Here is a 19012-nt window from a genome sequence, read left to right on the forward strand (position 1 = left end):
CAGAGCTGCATATAGCTCCTCCCCTCTACGTCAGTCCCAGTCATTCGACCAAGAATCAACGAGAAAGGAGTAACCAAGGGTGAAGTGGTGACTGGAGTATAATTTAAAAGATATTTACCTGCCTTAAAACAGGGCGGGCCGTGGACTGATCACACAACAGAAGAAAGGAATTTATCAGGTAAGCATAAATTATGTTTTCTTCTGTTATGTGTGATCAGTCCACGGGTCATCATTACTTCTGGGATACCAATACCAAAGCAAAAGTACACGGATGACGGGAGGGATAGGCAGGCTCATTATACAGAAGGAACCACTGCCTGAAGAACCTTTCTCCCAAAAATAGCCTCCGAAGAAGCAAAAGTGTCAAATTTGTAAAATTTGGAAAAAGTATGAAGCGAAGACCAAGTTGCAGCCTTGCAAATCTGTTCAACAGAGGCCTCATTCTTAAAGGCCCAAGTGGAAGCCACAGCTCTAGTGGAGTGAGCTGTAATTCTTTCAGGAGGCTGCTGTCCAGCAGTCTCATAGGCTAAACGTATTATGCTACGAAGCCAAAAAGAGAGAGAGGTAGCAGAAGCTTTTTGACCTCTCCTCTGTCCAGAATAAACGACAAACAGGGAAGAAGTTTGGCGAAAATCTTTAGTTGCCTGCAAGTAGAACTTGAGGGCACGAACTACATCCAGATTGTGTAGAAGACGTTCCTTCTTTGAAGAAGGGTTTGGACACAAGGATGGAACAACAATCTCTTGATTGATATTCCTGTTAGTGACTACCTTAGGTAAGAACCCAGGTTTAGTACGCAGAACTACCTTGTCTGAGTGAAAAATCAGATAAGGAGAATCACAATGTAAGGCTGATAACTCAGAGACTCTTCGAGCCGAGGAAATAGCCATTAAAAACAGAACTTTCCAAGATAACAATTTTATATCAATGGAATGAAGGGGTTCAAACGGAACACCCTGTAAAACGTTAAGAACTAAGTTTAAACTCCATGGCGGAGCAACAGCTTTAAACACAGGCTTGATCCTAGCTAAAGCCTGACAAAAGGCCTGGACGTCTGGATTTTCTGACAGACGCCTGTGTAACAAGATGGACAGAGCTGAAATCTGTCCCTTTAATGAACTAGCTGATAAACCCTTTTCTAAACCTTCTTGTAGAAAGGACAATATCCTAGCGATCCTAACCTTACTCCAGGAGTAACCTTTGGATTCGCACCAGTATAGGTATTTACGCCATATTTTATGGTAAATCCTTCTGGTAACAGGCTTCCTAGCCTGTATCAGGGTATCAATAACCGACTCAGAAAAACCACGTTTTGATAAAATCAAGCGTTCAATTTCCAAGCAGTCAGCTTCAGAGAAGTTAGATTTTGATGTTTGAATGGACCCTGTATCAGAAGGTCCTGTCTTAGAGGTAGAGACCAAGGCGGACAGGATGACATGTCCACTAGATCTGCATACCAAGTCCTGCGTGGCCATGCAGGCGCTATTAGAATCACTGATGCTCTCTCCTGTTTGATTTTGGCAATCAATCGAGGAAGCAGCGGGAAGGGTGGAAACACATAAGCCATCCCGAAGTTCCAAGGTGCTGTCAAAGCATCTATCAGAACCGCTCCCGGATCCCTGGATCTGGACCCGTAGAGAGGAAGTTTGGCGTTCTGGCGAGACGCCATGAGATCTATCTCTGGTTTGCCCCAACGTCGAAGTATTTGGGCAAAGACCTCCGGATGAAGTTCCCACTCCCCCGGATGAAAAGTCTGGCGACTCAAGAAATCCGCCTCCCAGTTTTCCACTCCCGGGATGTGGATTGCTGACAGGTGGCAAGAGTGAGACTCTGCCCAGCGAATTATCTTTGATACTTCCATCATTGCTAGGGAGCTTCTTGTCCCTCCCTGATGGTTGATGTAAGCTACAGTCGTGATGTTGTCCGACTGAAACCTGATGAACCCCCGAGTTGTTAATTGGGGCCAAGCCAGAAGGGCATTGAGAACTGCTCTCAATTCCAGGATGTTTATTGGAAGGAGACTCTCCTCCTGATTCCATAGTCCCTGAGCCTTCAGAGAATTCCAGACAGCGCCCCAACCTAGTAGGCTGGCGTCTGTTGTTACAATTGTCCAGTCTGGCCTGCTGAATGGCATCCCCCTGGACAGGTGTGGCCGATAAAGCCACCATAGAAGAGAATTTCTGGTCTCTTGATTCAGATTCAGAGTAGGGGACAAATCTGAGTAATCCCCATTCCACTGACTTAGCATGCACAATTGCAGCGGTCTGAGGTGTAGGCGTGCAAAAGGTACTATGTCCATTGCCGCTACCATTAAGCCGATCACCTCCATGCATTGAGCTACTGACGGGTGTTGAATGGAATGAAGGACACGGCATGCATTTTGAAGCTTTGTTAACCTGTCTTCTGTCAGGTAAATCTTCATTTCTACAGAATCTATAAGAGTCCCCAAGAATGGAACTCTTGTGAGAGGAAAAAGAGAACTCTTCTTTTCGTTCACTTTCCATCCATGCGACCTTAGAAATGCCAGAACTAACTCTGTATGAGACTTGGCAGTTTGAAAGCTTGAAGCTTGTATTAGAATGTCGTCTAGGTACGGAGCTACCGAAATCCCTCGCGGTCTTAGTACCGCCAGAAGGGCACCCAGAACCTTTGTGAAGATTCTTGGAGCCGTAGCCAATCCGAATGGAAGAGCTACAAACTGGTAGTGCCTGTCTAAGAAGGCAAACCTTAGATACCGGTGATGATCTTTGTGAATCGGTATGTGAAGGTAAGCATCTTTTAAATCCACTGTGGTCATGTACTGACCCTTTTGGATCATGGGTAAGATTGTCCGAATAGTTTCCATTTTGAACGATGGAACTCTTAGGAATTTGTTTAGAATCTTTAAATCTAAGATTGGCCTGAAAGTTCCCTCTTTTTTGGGAACCACAAACAGGTTTGAGTAGAACCCTTGTCCTTGTTCCGACCGCGGAACCGGATGGATCACTCCCATTAATAACAGATCTTGTACACAGCGTAGAAACGCTTCTTTCTTTATCTGGTTTGTTGACAACCTTGACAGATGAAATCTCCCTCTTGGGGGAGATAATTTGAAGTCTAGAAGGTATCCCTGAGATATGATCTCTAGCGCCCAGGGATCCTGAACATCTCTTGCCCAGGCCTGGGCGAAGAGAGAAAGTCTGCCCCCCACTAGATCCGGTCCCGGATCGGGGGCTCTCGGTTCATGCTGTCTTTGGGGCAGCAGCAGGTTTCCTGGCCTGCTTGCTCTTGTTCCAGGACTGGTTAGGCTTCCAGCCTTGCCTGTAACGAGCAACAGCTCCCTCCTGTTTTGGTGCAGTGGAGGTTGATGCTGCTCCTGTTTTGAAATTCCGAAAGGGACGAAAATTAGACTGACTAGCCTTAGCTTTGGCTTTGTCTTGAGGTAGGGCGTGGCCCTTACCTCCTGTAATGTCAGCGATAATTTCTTTCAAACCGGGCCCAAATAAAGACTGCCCCTTGAAAGGTATATTAAGTAATTTGGACTTAGAAGTAACATCAGCTGACCAGGATTTTAGCCACAGCGCCCTACGTGCCTGTATGGCGAATCCTGAGTTCTTAGCCGTAAGTTTGGTTAAATGTACTACGGCCTCCGAAATGAATGAATTAGCTAGTTTAAGGACTCTAAGCCTGTCCGTAATGTCGTCTAGCGTAGATGAACTAAGGTTCTCTTCCAGAGACTCAATCCAAAATGCTGCCGCAGCCGTAATCGGCGCGATACATGCAAGGGGTTGCAATATAAAACCTTGTTGAACAAACATTTTCTTAAGGTAACCCTCTAATTTTTTATCCATTGGATCTGAAAAAGCACAGCTATCCTCCACCGGGATAGTGGTACGCTTAGCTAAAGTAGAAACTGCTCCCTCCACCTTAGGGACCGTTTGCCATAAGTCCCGAGTGGTGGTGTCTATTGGAAACATCTTTCTAAATATTGGAGGGGGTGAGAACGGCACACCGGGTCTATCCCACTCCTTAGTAACAATTTCAGTTAGTCTCTTAGGTATAGGAAAAACGTCAGTACTCGCCGGTACCGCAAAGTATTTATCCAACCTACACAGTTTCTCTGGTATTGCAACGGTGTTACAATCATTGAGAGCTGCTAAGACCTCCCCTAGTAATACACGGAGGTTCTCCAATTTAAATTTAAAATTTGAAATATCTGAATCCAATCTGTTTGGATCAGAACCGTCACCTACAGAATGAAGCTCTCCGTCCTCATGCTCTGCAAGCTGTGACGCAGTATCAGACATGGCCCTAGTATTGTCAGCGCACTCTGTTCTCACCCCAGAGTGATCACGCTTGCCTCTTAGTTCTGGTAATTTAGACAAAACTTCAGTCATAACAGTAGCCATATCTTGTAATGTTATCTGTAATGGCCGCCCAGATGTACTAGGCGCCATAATATCACGCACCTCCCGGGCGGGAGATGCAGGTACTGCCGCGTGAGGCGAGTTAGTCGGCATAACTCTCCCCTCGCTGTTTGGTGAAATTTGTTCAAATTGTACAGATTGACTTTTATTTAAAGTAGCATCAATACAGTTAGTACATAAATTTCTATTGGGCTCCACCTTGGCATTGGAACAAATGACACAGATATCTTCCTCTGAGTCAGACATGTTTAACACACTAGCAATAAACTTGCAACTTGGTTATAATCTTTTTTAGCAAAAACGTACTGTGCCTCAAAGAAGGTACTAAACGATTAAATGACAGTTGAAATAATGAACTGAAAAACAGTTATAGCATCAAACTTTAAAACAACACAACTTTTAGCAAAGGTTTGTTCCCATTAGAAAAATAACAATAATTAAATTTGACATAAAAATTACAGAGCAACGTTTTTTATTCACAGTCAATATAAAATTCTCACAGCTCTGCTGAGAGAATCTACCTCCCTCCAAAGAAGTTTGAAGACCCCTGAGATCTGTCCGAGATGAACCGGATCATGCAGGAAATATAAGAGTAACTGACTGGAATTTTTTGATGCGTAGCAAAGAGCGCCAAAAACGGCCCCTCCCCCTCACACACAGCAGTGAAGAGAAACGAAACTGTCACAATTAAAACCAAACAACTGCCAAGTGGAAAATAATGCCCAAATATTTATTCACTCAGTACCTCAGAAAAGTAAACGATTCTACATTCCAGCAAAAACGTTTAACATGATAAATACCTATTAAAAGGATTAGTGACTTTTAACAGAGTAGTTCCGGTGAAATACCATCCCCAGAATACTGAAGTGTATACATACATGTCATTATAACGGTATGGCAGGATTTTCTCATCAATTCCATTCAGAAAAATAAAAACTGCTACATACCTCAATGCAGATTCATCTGCCCGCTGTCCCCTGATCTGAAGCTTTTACCTCCCTCAGATGGCCGAGAACAGCAATATGATCTTAACTACTCCGGTTAAAATCATAGTAAAAAACTCTGGTAGATTCTTCCTCAAACTCTGCCAGAGAAGTAATAACACGCTCCGGTGCTATTGTAAAATAACAAACTTTTGATTGAAGTCATAAAAACTAAGTATAATCACCATAGTCCTCTCACACATCCTATCTAGTCATTGGGTGCAAGAGAATGACTGGGACTGACGTAGAGGGGAGGAGCTATATGCAGCTCTGCTGGGTGAATCCTCTTGCATTTCCTGTTGGGGAGGAGTTATATCCCAGAAGTAATGATGACCCGTGGACTGATCACACATAACAGAAGAAACCAGGTTTAGTACGCAAAACCACCTTATCTGCATGGAACACCAGATAAGGAGAAGAACACTGCAGAGCAGATAATTCTGAAACTCTTCTAGCAGAAGAAATTGCAACCAAAAACAAAACTTTCCAAGATAATAACTTAATATCAACGGAATGTAAGGGTTCAAACGGAACCCCCTGAAGAACTGAAAGAACTAGGTTGAGACTCCAAGGAGGAGTCAAAATTTTGTAAACAGGCTTGATTCTAACCAGAGCCTGAACAAAGGCTAGAACATCTGGCACAGCTGCCAGCTTTTTGTGAAGTAACACAGACAAGGCAGAAATCTGTCCCGTCAAGGAACTTACAGATAATCCTTTTTCCAATCCTTCTCGAAGGAAGGATAGACTCTTAGGAATCTTAACCTTGTCCCAAGGGAATCCTGCAGATTCACACCAACAGATATACCAAATTATGTGGTAATTTTTCTGGTTACAGGCTTTCAGGCCTGAACAAGAGTATTAATAACAGAATCTGAGAACCCTCGCTTTGATAAGATCAAGCGTTCAATCTCCAAGCAGTCAGCTGGAGTGGGTCGAACGGACCTAGAACAAGAAGGTCTCGTCTCAAAGGTAGCTTCCATGGTGGAGCCGATGACATAGTCACCAGATCTGCATACCAAGTCCTGCGTGGCCACGCAGGAGCTATCAAAATCACCGACGCCCTCTCCTGATTGATCCTGGCTACCAGCCTGGGGATGAGAGGAAACGGCGGGAACACATAAGCTAGTTTGAAGGTCCAAGGTGCTACTAGTGCATCCACTAGAGCCGCCTTGGGATCCCTGGATCTGTACCCGTAGTAAGGAACTCTGAAGTTCTGACGAGAGGCCATCAGATCCATGTCTGGAATGCCCCACGGTTGAGTGACTTGGGCAAAGATTTCCGGATGGAGTTCCCACTCCCCCGGATGCAATGTCTGACGACTCAGAAAATCCGCTTCCCAATTTTCCACTCCTGGGATGTGGATAGCAGACAGGTGGCAGGAGTGAGACTCCGCCCATAGAATGATTTTGGTCACTTCTTCCATCGCTAGGGAACTCCTTGTTCCCCCCTGATGGTTGATGTATGAACTTGGCCCTCGCTAGCTGAGGCCAAGCTTTGAGAGCATTGAATATCGCTCTCAGTTCCAGAATATTTATCGGTAGAAGAGATTCTACCCGAGACCAAAGACCCTGAGCTTTCAGGGATCCCCAGACCGCGCCCCAGCCCATCAGACTGGCGTCGGTCGTGACAATGACCCACTCTGGTCTGCGGAAGGTCATCCCTTGTGACAGGTTGTCCAGGGACAGCCACCAACGGAATGAGTCTCTGGTCCTCTGATTTACTTGTATCTTCGGAGACAAGTCTGAATAGTCCCCATTCCACTGACTGAGCATGAACAGTTGTAATGGTCTTAGATGAATGCGCACAAAAGGAACTATGTCCATTGCCGCTACCATCAAACCTATCACTTCCATGCACTGCGCTATGGAAGGAAGAGGAACGGAATGAAGTATCCGACAAGAGTCTAGGAGTTTTGTTTTTCTGGCTTCTGTCAGAAAAATCCTCATTTCTAAGGAGTCTATTATAGTTCCCAAGAAGGGAACCCTCGTTGACGGAGATAGAGAACTCTTTTCCACGTTCACTTTCCATCCGTGAGATCTGAGAAAGGCCAGGACAATGTCCGTGTGAGCCTTTACTTGAGGAAGGGACGACGCTCGAATCAGAATGTCGTCCAAGTAAGGTACTACAGCAATGCCCCTTGGTCTTAGCACCGCCAGAAGGGACCCCAGTACCTATGAGAAAATCCTAGGAGCAGTGGCTAATCCGAAAGAAAACGCCACGAACTGGAAATGCTTGTCCAGGAATGCAAACCTTAGGAACCGATGATGTTCCTTGTGGATAGGAATATGTAGATACGCATCCTTGAAATCCACCTTGGTCATGAATTGACCTTCCTGGATGGAAGGAAGAAGTGTTCGAATGGTTTCCATCTTGAACGATGGAACCTTGAGAAACTTGTTCAAGATCTTGAGATCTAAGATTGGTCTGAACGTTCCCTCTTTTTTGGGAACTATGAACAGATTGGAGTAGAACCCCATCCCTTGTTCTCCTAATGGAACAGGATGAATCACTCCCATTTTTAGCAGGTCTTCTACCCAATGTAAGAATGCCTGTCTTCTTATGTGGTCTGAAGACAACTGAGACCTGTGGAACCTCCCCCTTGGAGGAAGCCCCTTGAACTCCAGAGAATAACCTTGGGAGACTATTTCTAGCGCCCAAGGATCCAGAACATCTCTTGCCCCAGCCTGAGCGAAGAGAGAGAGTCTGCCCCCCACCAGATCCGGTCCCGGATGGGGGGCCCGCATTTCATGCTGTCTTGGGAGCAGTGGCAGGTTTCCTGGCCTGCTTTCCTTTGTTCCAGCCTTGCATAGGTCTCCAGGCTGGATTGGCTTGAGAAGTATTACCTTCCTGCTTAGAGGACGTAGCCCTTGGGGCTGATCCGTTTCTGCGAAAGGGACGAAACTTAGGTTTATTTTTGGTCTTGAAAAGACCTATCCTGAGGAAGGGCGTGGCCCTTGCCCCCAGTGATATCAGAGATAATCTCTTTCAAGTCAGGGCCAAAGAGTGTTTTCCCCTTGAAAGGAATGTCAAGCAATTTGTTCTTGGAAGACGCATCCGCTGCCCAAGATTTTAACCAAAGCGCTCTGCGCCACAATAGCAAACCCAGAATTTTTTCGCCGCTAACCTAGCCAATTGCAAGGTGGCGTCTAGGGTGAAAGAATTAGCCAATTTAAGAGCACGAATTCTGTCCATAATCTCCTCATAAGAAGAAGAATTACTAATAATCGCCTTTCCTAGCTCATCAAACTAGAAACACGCGGCTGCAGTGACAGGGACAATGCATGCAATTGGTTGTAGAAGGGAACCTTGCTGAACAAACATCTTTAGCAGACCTTCTAATTTTTTATCCATAGGATCTTGGAAAGCACAACTATCTTCTATGGGTATAGTGGCGCGCTTGTGTAGAGTAGAAACCGCCCCCTCGACCTTGGGGACTGTCTGCCATCAGTCCTTTCTGGGGTCGACTATAGGAAAACAATTTTATAAATATGGGGGGAGGTACTAAAGGTATACCGGGCCTGTCCCATTCTTTACTAACAATGTACGCCACCCGCTTGGATATAGGAAAAGCTTCGGGGGGCCCCGGGGCCTCTAAGAACTTTTCCATTTTACATAGTGGTTCTGGAATGACCAGATAATCACAATCATCCAAATTGGATAACACCTCCTTAAGCAGAGCGCGGAGATGTTCCAACTTAAATTTAAAAGTAATCACATCAGGTTCAGCTTGTTGAGAAATGTTTCCTGAATCTGAAATTTCTCCCTCAGACAAAACCTCCCTGGCCCCCTCAGACTGGTGTAGGGGCCCTTCAGAAACCATATCATCAGCGTTCTCATGCTCTACAGAATTTTCTAAAACAGAGCAGTCGCGCTTTCGCTGATAAGTGGGCATATTGGCTAAAATGTTTTTGATAGAATTATCCATTACAGCCGTTAAATGTTGCATAGTAAGGAGTATTGGCGCACTAGATGTACTAGGGGCCTCCTGTATGGGCAAGACTGGTGTAGACGAAGGAGGGGATGATGCAGTACCATGCTTACTCCCCTCACTTGAGGAATCATCTTGGGCATCATTTTTACTAAATTTTTTTATGACATAAAATACATATAGTTAAATGAGAAGGAACCTTGGTTTCCCCACAGTCAGAACACAATCTATCTGGTAGTTCAGACATGTTAAACAGGCATAAACTTGATAACAAAGCACAAAAAACGTTTTAAAATAAAACCGTTACTGTCACTTTAAATTTTAAACTAAACACACTTTATTACTGCAATTGCGAAAAAGTATGAAGGAATTGTTCAAAATTCACCAAAATTTCACCACAGTGTCTTAAAGCCTTAAAAGTATTGCACACCAAATTTGGAAGCTTTAACCCTTAAAATAACGGAACCGGAGCCGTTTTTATATTTAACCCCTTTACAGTCCCTGGAATCTGCTTTGCTGAGACCCAACCAAGCCCAAAGGGGAATACGATACCAAATGATGCCTTCAGAAAGACTTTTCTATGTATCAGAGCTCCACACACATGCAGCTGCATGCCAATCGATTTAGCCCAGAAAAAGTCTACAGTCTTAATAAGCCCTTGTGAAGCCCTTATTTACTATCTTAATAAACATGGCTTACCGGATCCCATAGGGAAAATGACAGCTTCCAGCATTACATCGTCTTGTTAGAATGTGTCATACCTCAAGCAGTAAGAGACTGCACACTGTTCCCCCAACTGAAGTTAATTGCTCTCAACAGTCCTGTGTGGAACAGCCATGGATTTTAGTTACGGTGCTAAAATCATTTTCCTCATACAAACAGAAATCTTCATCTCTTTTCTGTTTCTGAGTAAATAGTACATACCAGCACTATTTTAAAATAACAAACTCTTGATTGAATAATAAAAACTACAGTTAAACACTAAAAAACTCTAAGCCATCTCCGTGGAGATGTTGCCTGTACAACGGCAAAGAGAATGACTGGGGTAGGCGGAGCCTAGGAGGGATCATGTGACCAGCTTTGCTGGGCTCTTTGCCATTTCCTGTTGGGGAAGAGAATATCCCACAAGTAAGGATGACGCCGTGGACCGGACACACCTATGTTGGAGAAAAGTATTTGCAGCAGAAAAAGTTCTTATACCGTTAATTAGGACTAATGTTGAATATTGTTTACATCTCTCGAGAATGTATCTCCAGAAGAATTTAAAGCTAGAAAAAGTTCAAAAGTGGGTTAACAAAATGGTGCATGGAACGTAATAAAAAAACAACTTGCAAAGAACTAATAATAGGTATAACCTAGAGGAGGGTAAGCAGTGAGAGTCAAGACTGTATAAGGCTATCTCCTATGCCGGGTGGCCGGGCCAGCACACTGTGTGGGAGCGGTAAAGGAATGGGACGGGAGGCGGCAAATATGACAGTCAGACTCAGTGAGGAGGCACACATGCAGGCTAGGCAGCAGCGGTCCGTCAGCACTCTGCAGGTCTCCCATCCGATCTCAGATGCAGATCAGGCTCAGCTGCTCAGGAATTAAAAAAAAATAAAAAATACATTTTTAGGCAGCTGACTGTCGGCACCGCTCTTAGCGCCCCCCTGCTGGTGCACCCTAAGGCGACTGCCTAACCTGCCTATTACTAAACGCCGGCCCTGAGCCTGATACCAGTCGCTACTGCATTTAAGGCTGTACTTACATTACATCGGTATCAGCAGTATTTTCTTAGTCAATTCCATTCCTTAGAAAATTAATTTACTGCACATACCTTGTTTGCAGGATTCCCCACACGCTATTCCCTTTCTGAAAGTTACCCCACTGCTCAGAATATGCGAGAACAGCCAGTGGATCTTAGTTACTTCTGCTAAGATCATAGAAAACGCAGGCAGATTCTTCTTCCAAATACTGCCTGAGAACAAACAGCACGCTCCGGTGCCATTTAAAATAACAAACTTTTGATTGAAGAAATAAACTAAGTATAAAAAACACCACAGACCTCTCACAACGTCCTATCTAGTTGAGTTGCAAGAGAATGACTGGATATGGCATGTGACGGGAGGAGCTATATAGCAGCTCTGCTTGGGTGATCCTCTTGCAACTTCCTGTTGGGAAGGGAATATATCCCATAAGTAATGAATGACCCGTGGACTGAATACACTTAACAAGAGAAATATTTATATTTATTTTTCAAAAGGGGTCAGGGCTGGACAAGGACAAAAGGGAAGATTGAAAATGTATTGGTTGTTATAGGAATTAATGAGCTGACATCTAAATTGCTATTGAATAGTGAACAATATGAAGCTTTTTCCGCCTGCAGAAGAGCTGTTCCCACCTTTAGAGTTATGGTTTTAACCACAGAAACTACTTTTTTTTCTCGCTTGCATTTGATTAGTTTCTTTTTGTTAATGTTTATTTATTGATATCAGACATATGCAATAAATATGGAAAAATGAATTATCTTTAACATTTATCCGAAAAAGATAAATGAACGTCCCTTTACTGAAAAACAAATGCTCATGTCTAATATATTCTATCATTTAAATTGTTCATGGTGCAATATAATTAATCTTATATTACAAACAGCCTCACTGTTACTGACGCACATCTGTTTCTTGCACACAGGTTGGTCCCGAGGGTGCTTTGAGGACTGGGGACCATTTATACGTTTGGCTATTCCCAGCATGTTCATGTTGTGTATCGAGTGGTGGGCATTTGAAATCGGAATCTTCCTGGCAGGTTAATAAAATGACAAATTATTACGCATCCCAACATTCCCCAGAGGCTTCCAGGGATTGGGAGGTGAGGGGGACTTGTGATTGGTGGCCTGTGGGTGTTTTTTTGGCAGAGCTATGATAGGAGAGACAGATAGGAGTGTGTTTTTTTTTTAGTTAAATAGTTTTTATTGAAAATGTTTTACAGCAAGAACAAAGAAAGGAAAAGGAGAAAAAGAATTGCAAATATTAATCAAAAACAGAAAAAAAAATTTTTTTTGTCTCTTGACCAATATATAAATACATATATAGCAAGGAGATATACCATATAAGAAGAAAACATTCTTAAGAGATGGGAGTGTGTTATGAATGGGTCAGTGTGTTGTGGGTGGGGTTGCACAGACTCTGGGCGGAGTCTGGGTAGAATCAGGGCAGCCATTGGATTGATTCTGGAAACAGGGATATTTGTACTGGCAGGAAGCAGCAGGAAAGGCAATCGGGCATAGCTACCAACCTGCGACTGTCCTGCAATATGCTGGATGGTTGGCAGCTCGGTAATCCTGTTTTACTTTACACCCTGTTTTTTTATGTAGTTTTTAACTCAAGTCATAGAATACAAACACATATTATTGTAAGGATGCTTTGAAGACTGTGAATTCAACCATACCACACCCAGTTCCACCAATACCACAAATCCACCCTCCCTGGTTTGTGACTCTGTTAAAGAAGGATAAAACACCTTGTAATTAAAACATTTTTCTGTAGTCTTGCAATAAATTAACATACCAGCCACATGTGAAAACTTTCATAATACATTATTGCAATGTTTACTAGCTTTCCACTGGCTAAACTTCCCCCAACACTTGCCGCATTTGGAGAGGTCAATCAGGATTTATTGCTTGAGTAGTCAAGGCTTGTCACTGCTATTTTGTTAGAAAAACCTACTTTGTTTAGCAGCTCCTTATCCACCTCCCCCCCCAATACCAGTTTGGGACAGATGTGTTTCATGTACCTTGACTTCCCTGACTAAATTAGACAAGGTATATTAATTCCAAACTAAAATCCCCATCCAATATGTTCGGATAGAAGCGCTGTCCCCTTTGAGAACCAAACAGCTTAAAACTTCAGAGAGTTTGATATATGCTCCTGTTACAGTCTAACAATCTCATCATAGACTCTGCTCCATGTAATCCTCTATTGGAGAAGGTAGAAACAATCCAAAGCTCTGAAAAGGGGAATAGACAGGAGCACCACAGAAAAGGATCTAAGTGCAGTAAACTCGGTGGGTTTAAACAACATTTAAAAAACGTAAAAAAACACACTCACAAAGACACCTCTATTGAAGCAGAGGTGAACTTATAAAACCTGAAAGCCCATCACACAGGGAAGTGTCTCTGCTGTTCCCAGTTGGATTACTGATCCACTCGAGTCCCCAGCTGATCCGTATCAGAAATGTGAACAAGGACCGTAGTGTCATATGCTGTTTACAAAAAGCTGAATAGTTCAAAGTCACTCTCCCAGTATCCCAAGACAAACTTGGTTAAAATTATATGTACAATTCGAATAAGTGAATAAATAGATAAACAACGCTGGCTGTCTCCCAAGAGATTCACAAGTTACAGGCCCATAGATTGCCTTTATAATCTAGCGTAGGGCTCGACAAGCACAGGAGCGGGGTAGCCACTGGCTCCTAGAATGTCATCCCTGGCTCCTAACTTTTTTGGGTTATTCTCCATATTTCTATATACAAATACCACTGCCTAGCTCCTAAAGGTATGACCGGCCCCTAAATATTCTTACTGGCTCCTAAATTTTAAACAACTTTGTCCACCCCTGATCTAGAGTGTGAGTCTCTTGGGAGATAGCCAAGTGAGGACTCAAATGGATCAGTATTCCAACTGGGAACAGCAGAGACACTTCGCTGACCGGTATCTGTGTGATGTGCTTTCATGTTTTTTAAGTTCACCTCTGCTTCAATAGAGGTTTCATTTTTAAATGCGGTTTTTTATATTTTGGAAAATGTTGTTTTAACCCAATGAGTGTACTGCGCTTAGATTCTTTTCTGTGTCTGTTCACCTTTTCAGAGCTTTGGCTGGTATATTAATTGTATCAAACACTACCCACTAATTTATAATATCCAGGGTATTTGTTCTTTAATGGTTGTGGATGTGTTTTATATTCTTATAACCTAAACCTAATCCAAGTATGTTTTATTGTAAAATAATCATAATCTCTGCATTTCGCCCAGGAGCGCTTGGCATGGTGGAACTTGGTGCTCAAGCAATTATATATCAGACATCCAATATTGTGTTCATGGTAAGTAGATTACTTGACATTTTCTAGAATTTTGGGTGGGATGTATCAATAGTGACACATTTTCTTGTGGTTAGAACTTAATAAGGATTCTAATCTACTATGATAACCTTTTAAAAAGGACATGAAACACAAAATTATACTTTCATGAATCAGATAGAGCATACAATTTAAAATTACTTATGGATTAATCATTTGTAACAAAAAAAAAAGAGCCAATCAGTATGCTAGTCCCAGGACTTACAAGGGAGCTTGCATCTGACATGTGCAGCACAGTCATGTTATTTCCCTCCACAGTTTAAGGAATTGTACTATTTAATCTCGCGATATTCCAGTAAAATCTCTTGCGATCACAGAAATGCAAAGTGTGACATCAGCACTGATGTAGTTGATTGGCTGCTTTTTTTTTTTCAACATATAGTTGACAATAGCTTCTACTATCAAATTTGCTTCATTCTCTTGGTATCCTTTGGAGAAGGAGCAACAATGCAGTACTGGGAGCTAACTGAGCAGATATGGTGAGGGAGTGACAAGAGGCATATATATGCACTCTCCAATCAGTAATTAAAAGTAAATCGGAAAGTTGCTTAAAATTACATGCTCTCTCTGAATCATGAACATTTAATTTTGACTTAAAGGGACATGAAACCAAAAATGTCCTGTCATGATTCATATAGAGAATATAATTTTAAACAACTTTCCAGTTTACTTCTATTATATAGTTTGCTTCCATCTCTTGTTATCCTTTGTTGAAAGGTTTATCTAGGCAGGCTCAGGAGCAGCAGATTGATTGGTGGCTGCATATATTTATCAATTGTGATTGGCTCACCCATGTGTTCAGTTAGAAACCATTAGTGCATTGCTGCTCCTTCAACAAATGATACCAAGAGAATGAAACAGATTAGATAATAGAAGTAAATTAGAAAGTTGTTTAAAAATCTATCTTCTATCTGAATCATGAAAAAAAAATGTTGGGTTTTGTGTCCCTTTAAGTGTCTTTTTAAAATGATGTCATAGTCACAGAAAATGCTATCATGCATATTGCAAAGCAATCATTAAATATTCTATTACATGTTTGTGTATGTGATGCAAAAAAAGATTAAATATAAATTGTTTCACATACATTGAAACTAACATGGAATGCATACGGCAAACTACAGTGTTTATTCTCATTGGCTGATTGGGACAACCCCTGCAGCTGTATTAGTGAACATGGACAAGCCTCCAGGGGCGCTATCCGATATAGATCGCAGTTTGCGGCGCAAGCGAGGGAACTGGCGTCGCCCGCAGTTTCAGCTCACAACTCGAGCTATCCCATATAGGTCGCCGTCAGATGCTAACGTGCCGTAAGTCTGACAAACCAGCGATGTCCAGAAATCTGCGTAAGTACAAATTTCTGGCGTCGCCAGTGACTTGCGGCACGTTAGAAACTGCCGGCGCCTATAAAACCTGACTAAAGTCTAAAACACCCGCACTGTCTAACACGCCTCCCTAACATAGCCCGCACTGTCTAACACGCCTCCCTAACATAGCCCGCACTGTCTAACACGCCTCCCTAACATAGCCCGCACTGTCTAACCCTCTATCCGCTATCCCCCCTCACTAGCCTAACAATAAAAAAGCTATTAACCCCTAAACCGCCGCTCCCGTACCCCGCCGCAACCTAATAAAGTTATTAACCCCTAAACCGCCGCTCCCGTACCCCGCCGCCAGCTATATTATATCTATAACCCCCTAAAGTGAGCCCCTAACACCGCCGCCATCTATATTAAAATTATTAACCCCTAATGTAAGCCCCTTACACCGCCGCCATCTCTATTAAAATGATTAACCCCTTATTTAATCTACCTACCCCGCCGCCAGCTATATTATCTATATTAACCCTAAGTATATTATAGTTAATATAGTTATTACATTATATATATTAACTATATTAACCCTAATTATATTAGGGTTAATATAGTTACTATAGTATTTATATTAACTATATTAACTCTATCTAACCCTAACTAAATTTATATTAAATTAATCTAATTCATTTATAAACTAAAATATTCCTATTTAAATCTAAATACTTACCTATAAAATAAACCCTAAGATAGCTACAATATAATTAATAATTACATTGTAGCTATGTTAGGGTTAATATTTATTTTACAGGTAAATTGTTAATTATTTTAACTAGGTATAATAGATATTAAATAGTTATTAACTATTTAATATCTACCTAGTTAAAATAATTAACCAATTACCTGTAAAATAAATCCTAACCTAAGTTATAAATACACCTACACTATCAATAAATTTAATAAACTACAAACATCTATCTAAAAATACAATTAAATTAACTAAACTAAATTACAAAAAAAACAAACACTAAATTACAAAAAAATAAAAAAAAGATTACAAGATTTTTAAGCTAATTACACCTATTCTAAGCCCCCTAATAAAATAATAAACCCCCAAAATAAAAAAATTCCCTGCCCTATTCTAAATTAAACAAATTTCAAAGCTCTTTACCTTACCAGCCCTTAAAAGGGCCTTTTGTGGGGCATGCCCCAAAGAATTCAGCTCTTTTGCATACAACAAATACAATCCCCCCCCCCCCCATTACAACCCACCACCCACATACCCCTATTCTAAAACCACCCAAACCCCCCTTAAAAAAGCCTAACACTACCCCCCTGAAGATCTCCCTACCTTGTCTTCACCACACCGGGCCGAACTCCTGATTCGATCCGGGCGATGTCTTCCTCCAAGCGGCAAAGAAGAATTCTTCCTCCGGCGATGTCTTCCTCCAAGCGGCAAAGAAGAATTCTTCCTCCGGCGACGTCTTCCTCCAAGCGGCAGCAAAGTCTTCATTCTTCCGGCGGCATCTTCAATCTTCTTTCTTCGCTCCGCCGCCGCGGAGCATCCATCCCGGCCGACTGCTGTACTACGAATGAGGTACCTTTAAATGACGTCATCCAAGATGGCGTCCGCCGAATTCCGATTGGCTGATAGGATTCTATCAGCCAATCGGAATTAAGTTAGAAAAATCTGATTGGCTGATTGAATCAGCCAATCAGATTCAAGTTCAATCCGATTGGCTGATCCGAACAGCCAATCAGATTGAGCTTGCATTCTATTGGCTGATCGGAACAGCCAATAGAATGCGAGCTCAATCTGATTGGCTGATTGGATCAGCCAATCGGATTGAACTTGAATCTGATTGGCTGATTCAATCAGCCAATCAGATTTTTCTAACTTAATTCCGATTGGCTGATAGAATCCTATCAGCCAATCGGAATTCGGCGGACGCCATCTTGGATGACGTCATTTAAAGGTACCTCATTCGTAGTACAGCAGTCGGCCGGGATGGATGCTCCGCGGCGGCGGAGCGAAGAAAGAAGATTGAAGATGCCGCCGGAAGAATGAAGACTTTGCTGCCGCTTGGAGGAAGACGTCGCCGGAGGAAGAATTCTTCTTTGCCGCTTGGAGGAAGACATCGCCGGAGGAAGAATTCTTCTTTGCCGCTTGGAGGAAGACATCGCCCGGATCGGATCAGGAGTTCGGCCCGGTGTGGTGAAGACAAGGTAGGGAGATCTTCAGGGGGGTAGTGTTAGGCTTTTTTAAGGGGGGTTTGGGTGGTTTTAGAATAGGGGTATGTGGGTGGTGGGTTGTAATGGGGGGGGGGATTGTATTTGTTGTATGCAAAAGAGCTGAATTCTTTGGGGCATGCCCCACAAAAGGCCCTTTTAAGGGCTGGTAAGGTAAAGAGCTTTGAAATTTGTTTAATTTAGAATAGGGCAGGGAATTTTTTTATTTTGGGGGTTTATTATTTTATTAGGGGCTTAGAATAGGTGTAATTAGCTTAAAAATCTTGTAATCTTTTTTTTATTTTTTGTAATTTAGTGTTTGTTTTTTTTTGTAATTTAGTTTAGTTAATTTAATTGTATTTTTAGATAGATGTTTGTAGTTTATTAAATTTATTGATAGTGTAGGTGTATTTATAACTTAGGTTAGGATTTATTTTACAGGTAATTGGGTAATTATTTTAACTAGGTAGATATTAAATAGTTAATAACTATTTAATATCTATTATACCTAGTTAAAATAATTAACAATTTACCTGTAAAATAAATATTAACCCTAACATAGCTAAAATGTAATTATTAATTATATTGTAGCTATCTTAGGGTTTATTTTATAGGTAAGTATTTAGATTTAAATAGGAATATTTTAGTTTATAAATGAATTAGATTAATTTAATATAAATTTAGTTAGGGTTAGATAGAGTTAATATAGTTAATATAAATACTATAGTAACTATATTAACTATATTAACCCTAATATAATTAGGGTTAATATAGTTAATATATATAATGTAATACCTATATTAACTATAATATACTTAGGGTTAATATAGATAATATAGCTGGCGGCGGGGTAGGTAGATTAAATTAGGGGTTAATCATTTTAATAGAGATGGCGGCGGTGTAAGGGGCTTACATTAGGGGTTAATAATATTAATATAGCTGGCGGCGGTATAGGGGGATTAGATTAGGGGTTAATAATTTTTATATAGGTGGCGGCGGTGTAAGGGGTCAGATTAGGGGATAGATAAGGTAGATGGCGGCGGTT

At 41.8% G+C, this 19012-nt stretch overlaps 1 protein-coding gene across 1 annotated transcript in view; it reads left to right on the forward strand.

Moving 5' to 3' along the window:
- LOC128642779 (multidrug and toxin extrusion protein 1-like) overlaps positions 1-19012 on the forward strand; it is a 585931-nt gene that overhangs the window by 310059 nt on the left and 256860 nt on the right. The window contains exons 10-11 of the mRNA XM_053695580.1: positions 11988-12101; positions 14325-14392. Coding sequence (XP_053551555.1) covers positions 11988-12101; positions 14325-14392 — 182 coding nt within the window. The remainder of the gene's footprint in view (positions 1-11987; positions 12102-14324; positions 14393-19012) is intronic.

This window comes from Bombina bombina, chromosome 12 (assembly GCF_027579735.1).
Source record: "Bombina bombina isolate aBomBom1 chromosome 12, aBomBom1.pri, whole genome shotgun sequence".
In the NCBI taxonomy this organism is placed as follows: Eukaryota; Metazoa; Chordata; class Amphibia; order Anura; family Bombinatoridae; genus Bombina; species Bombina bombina.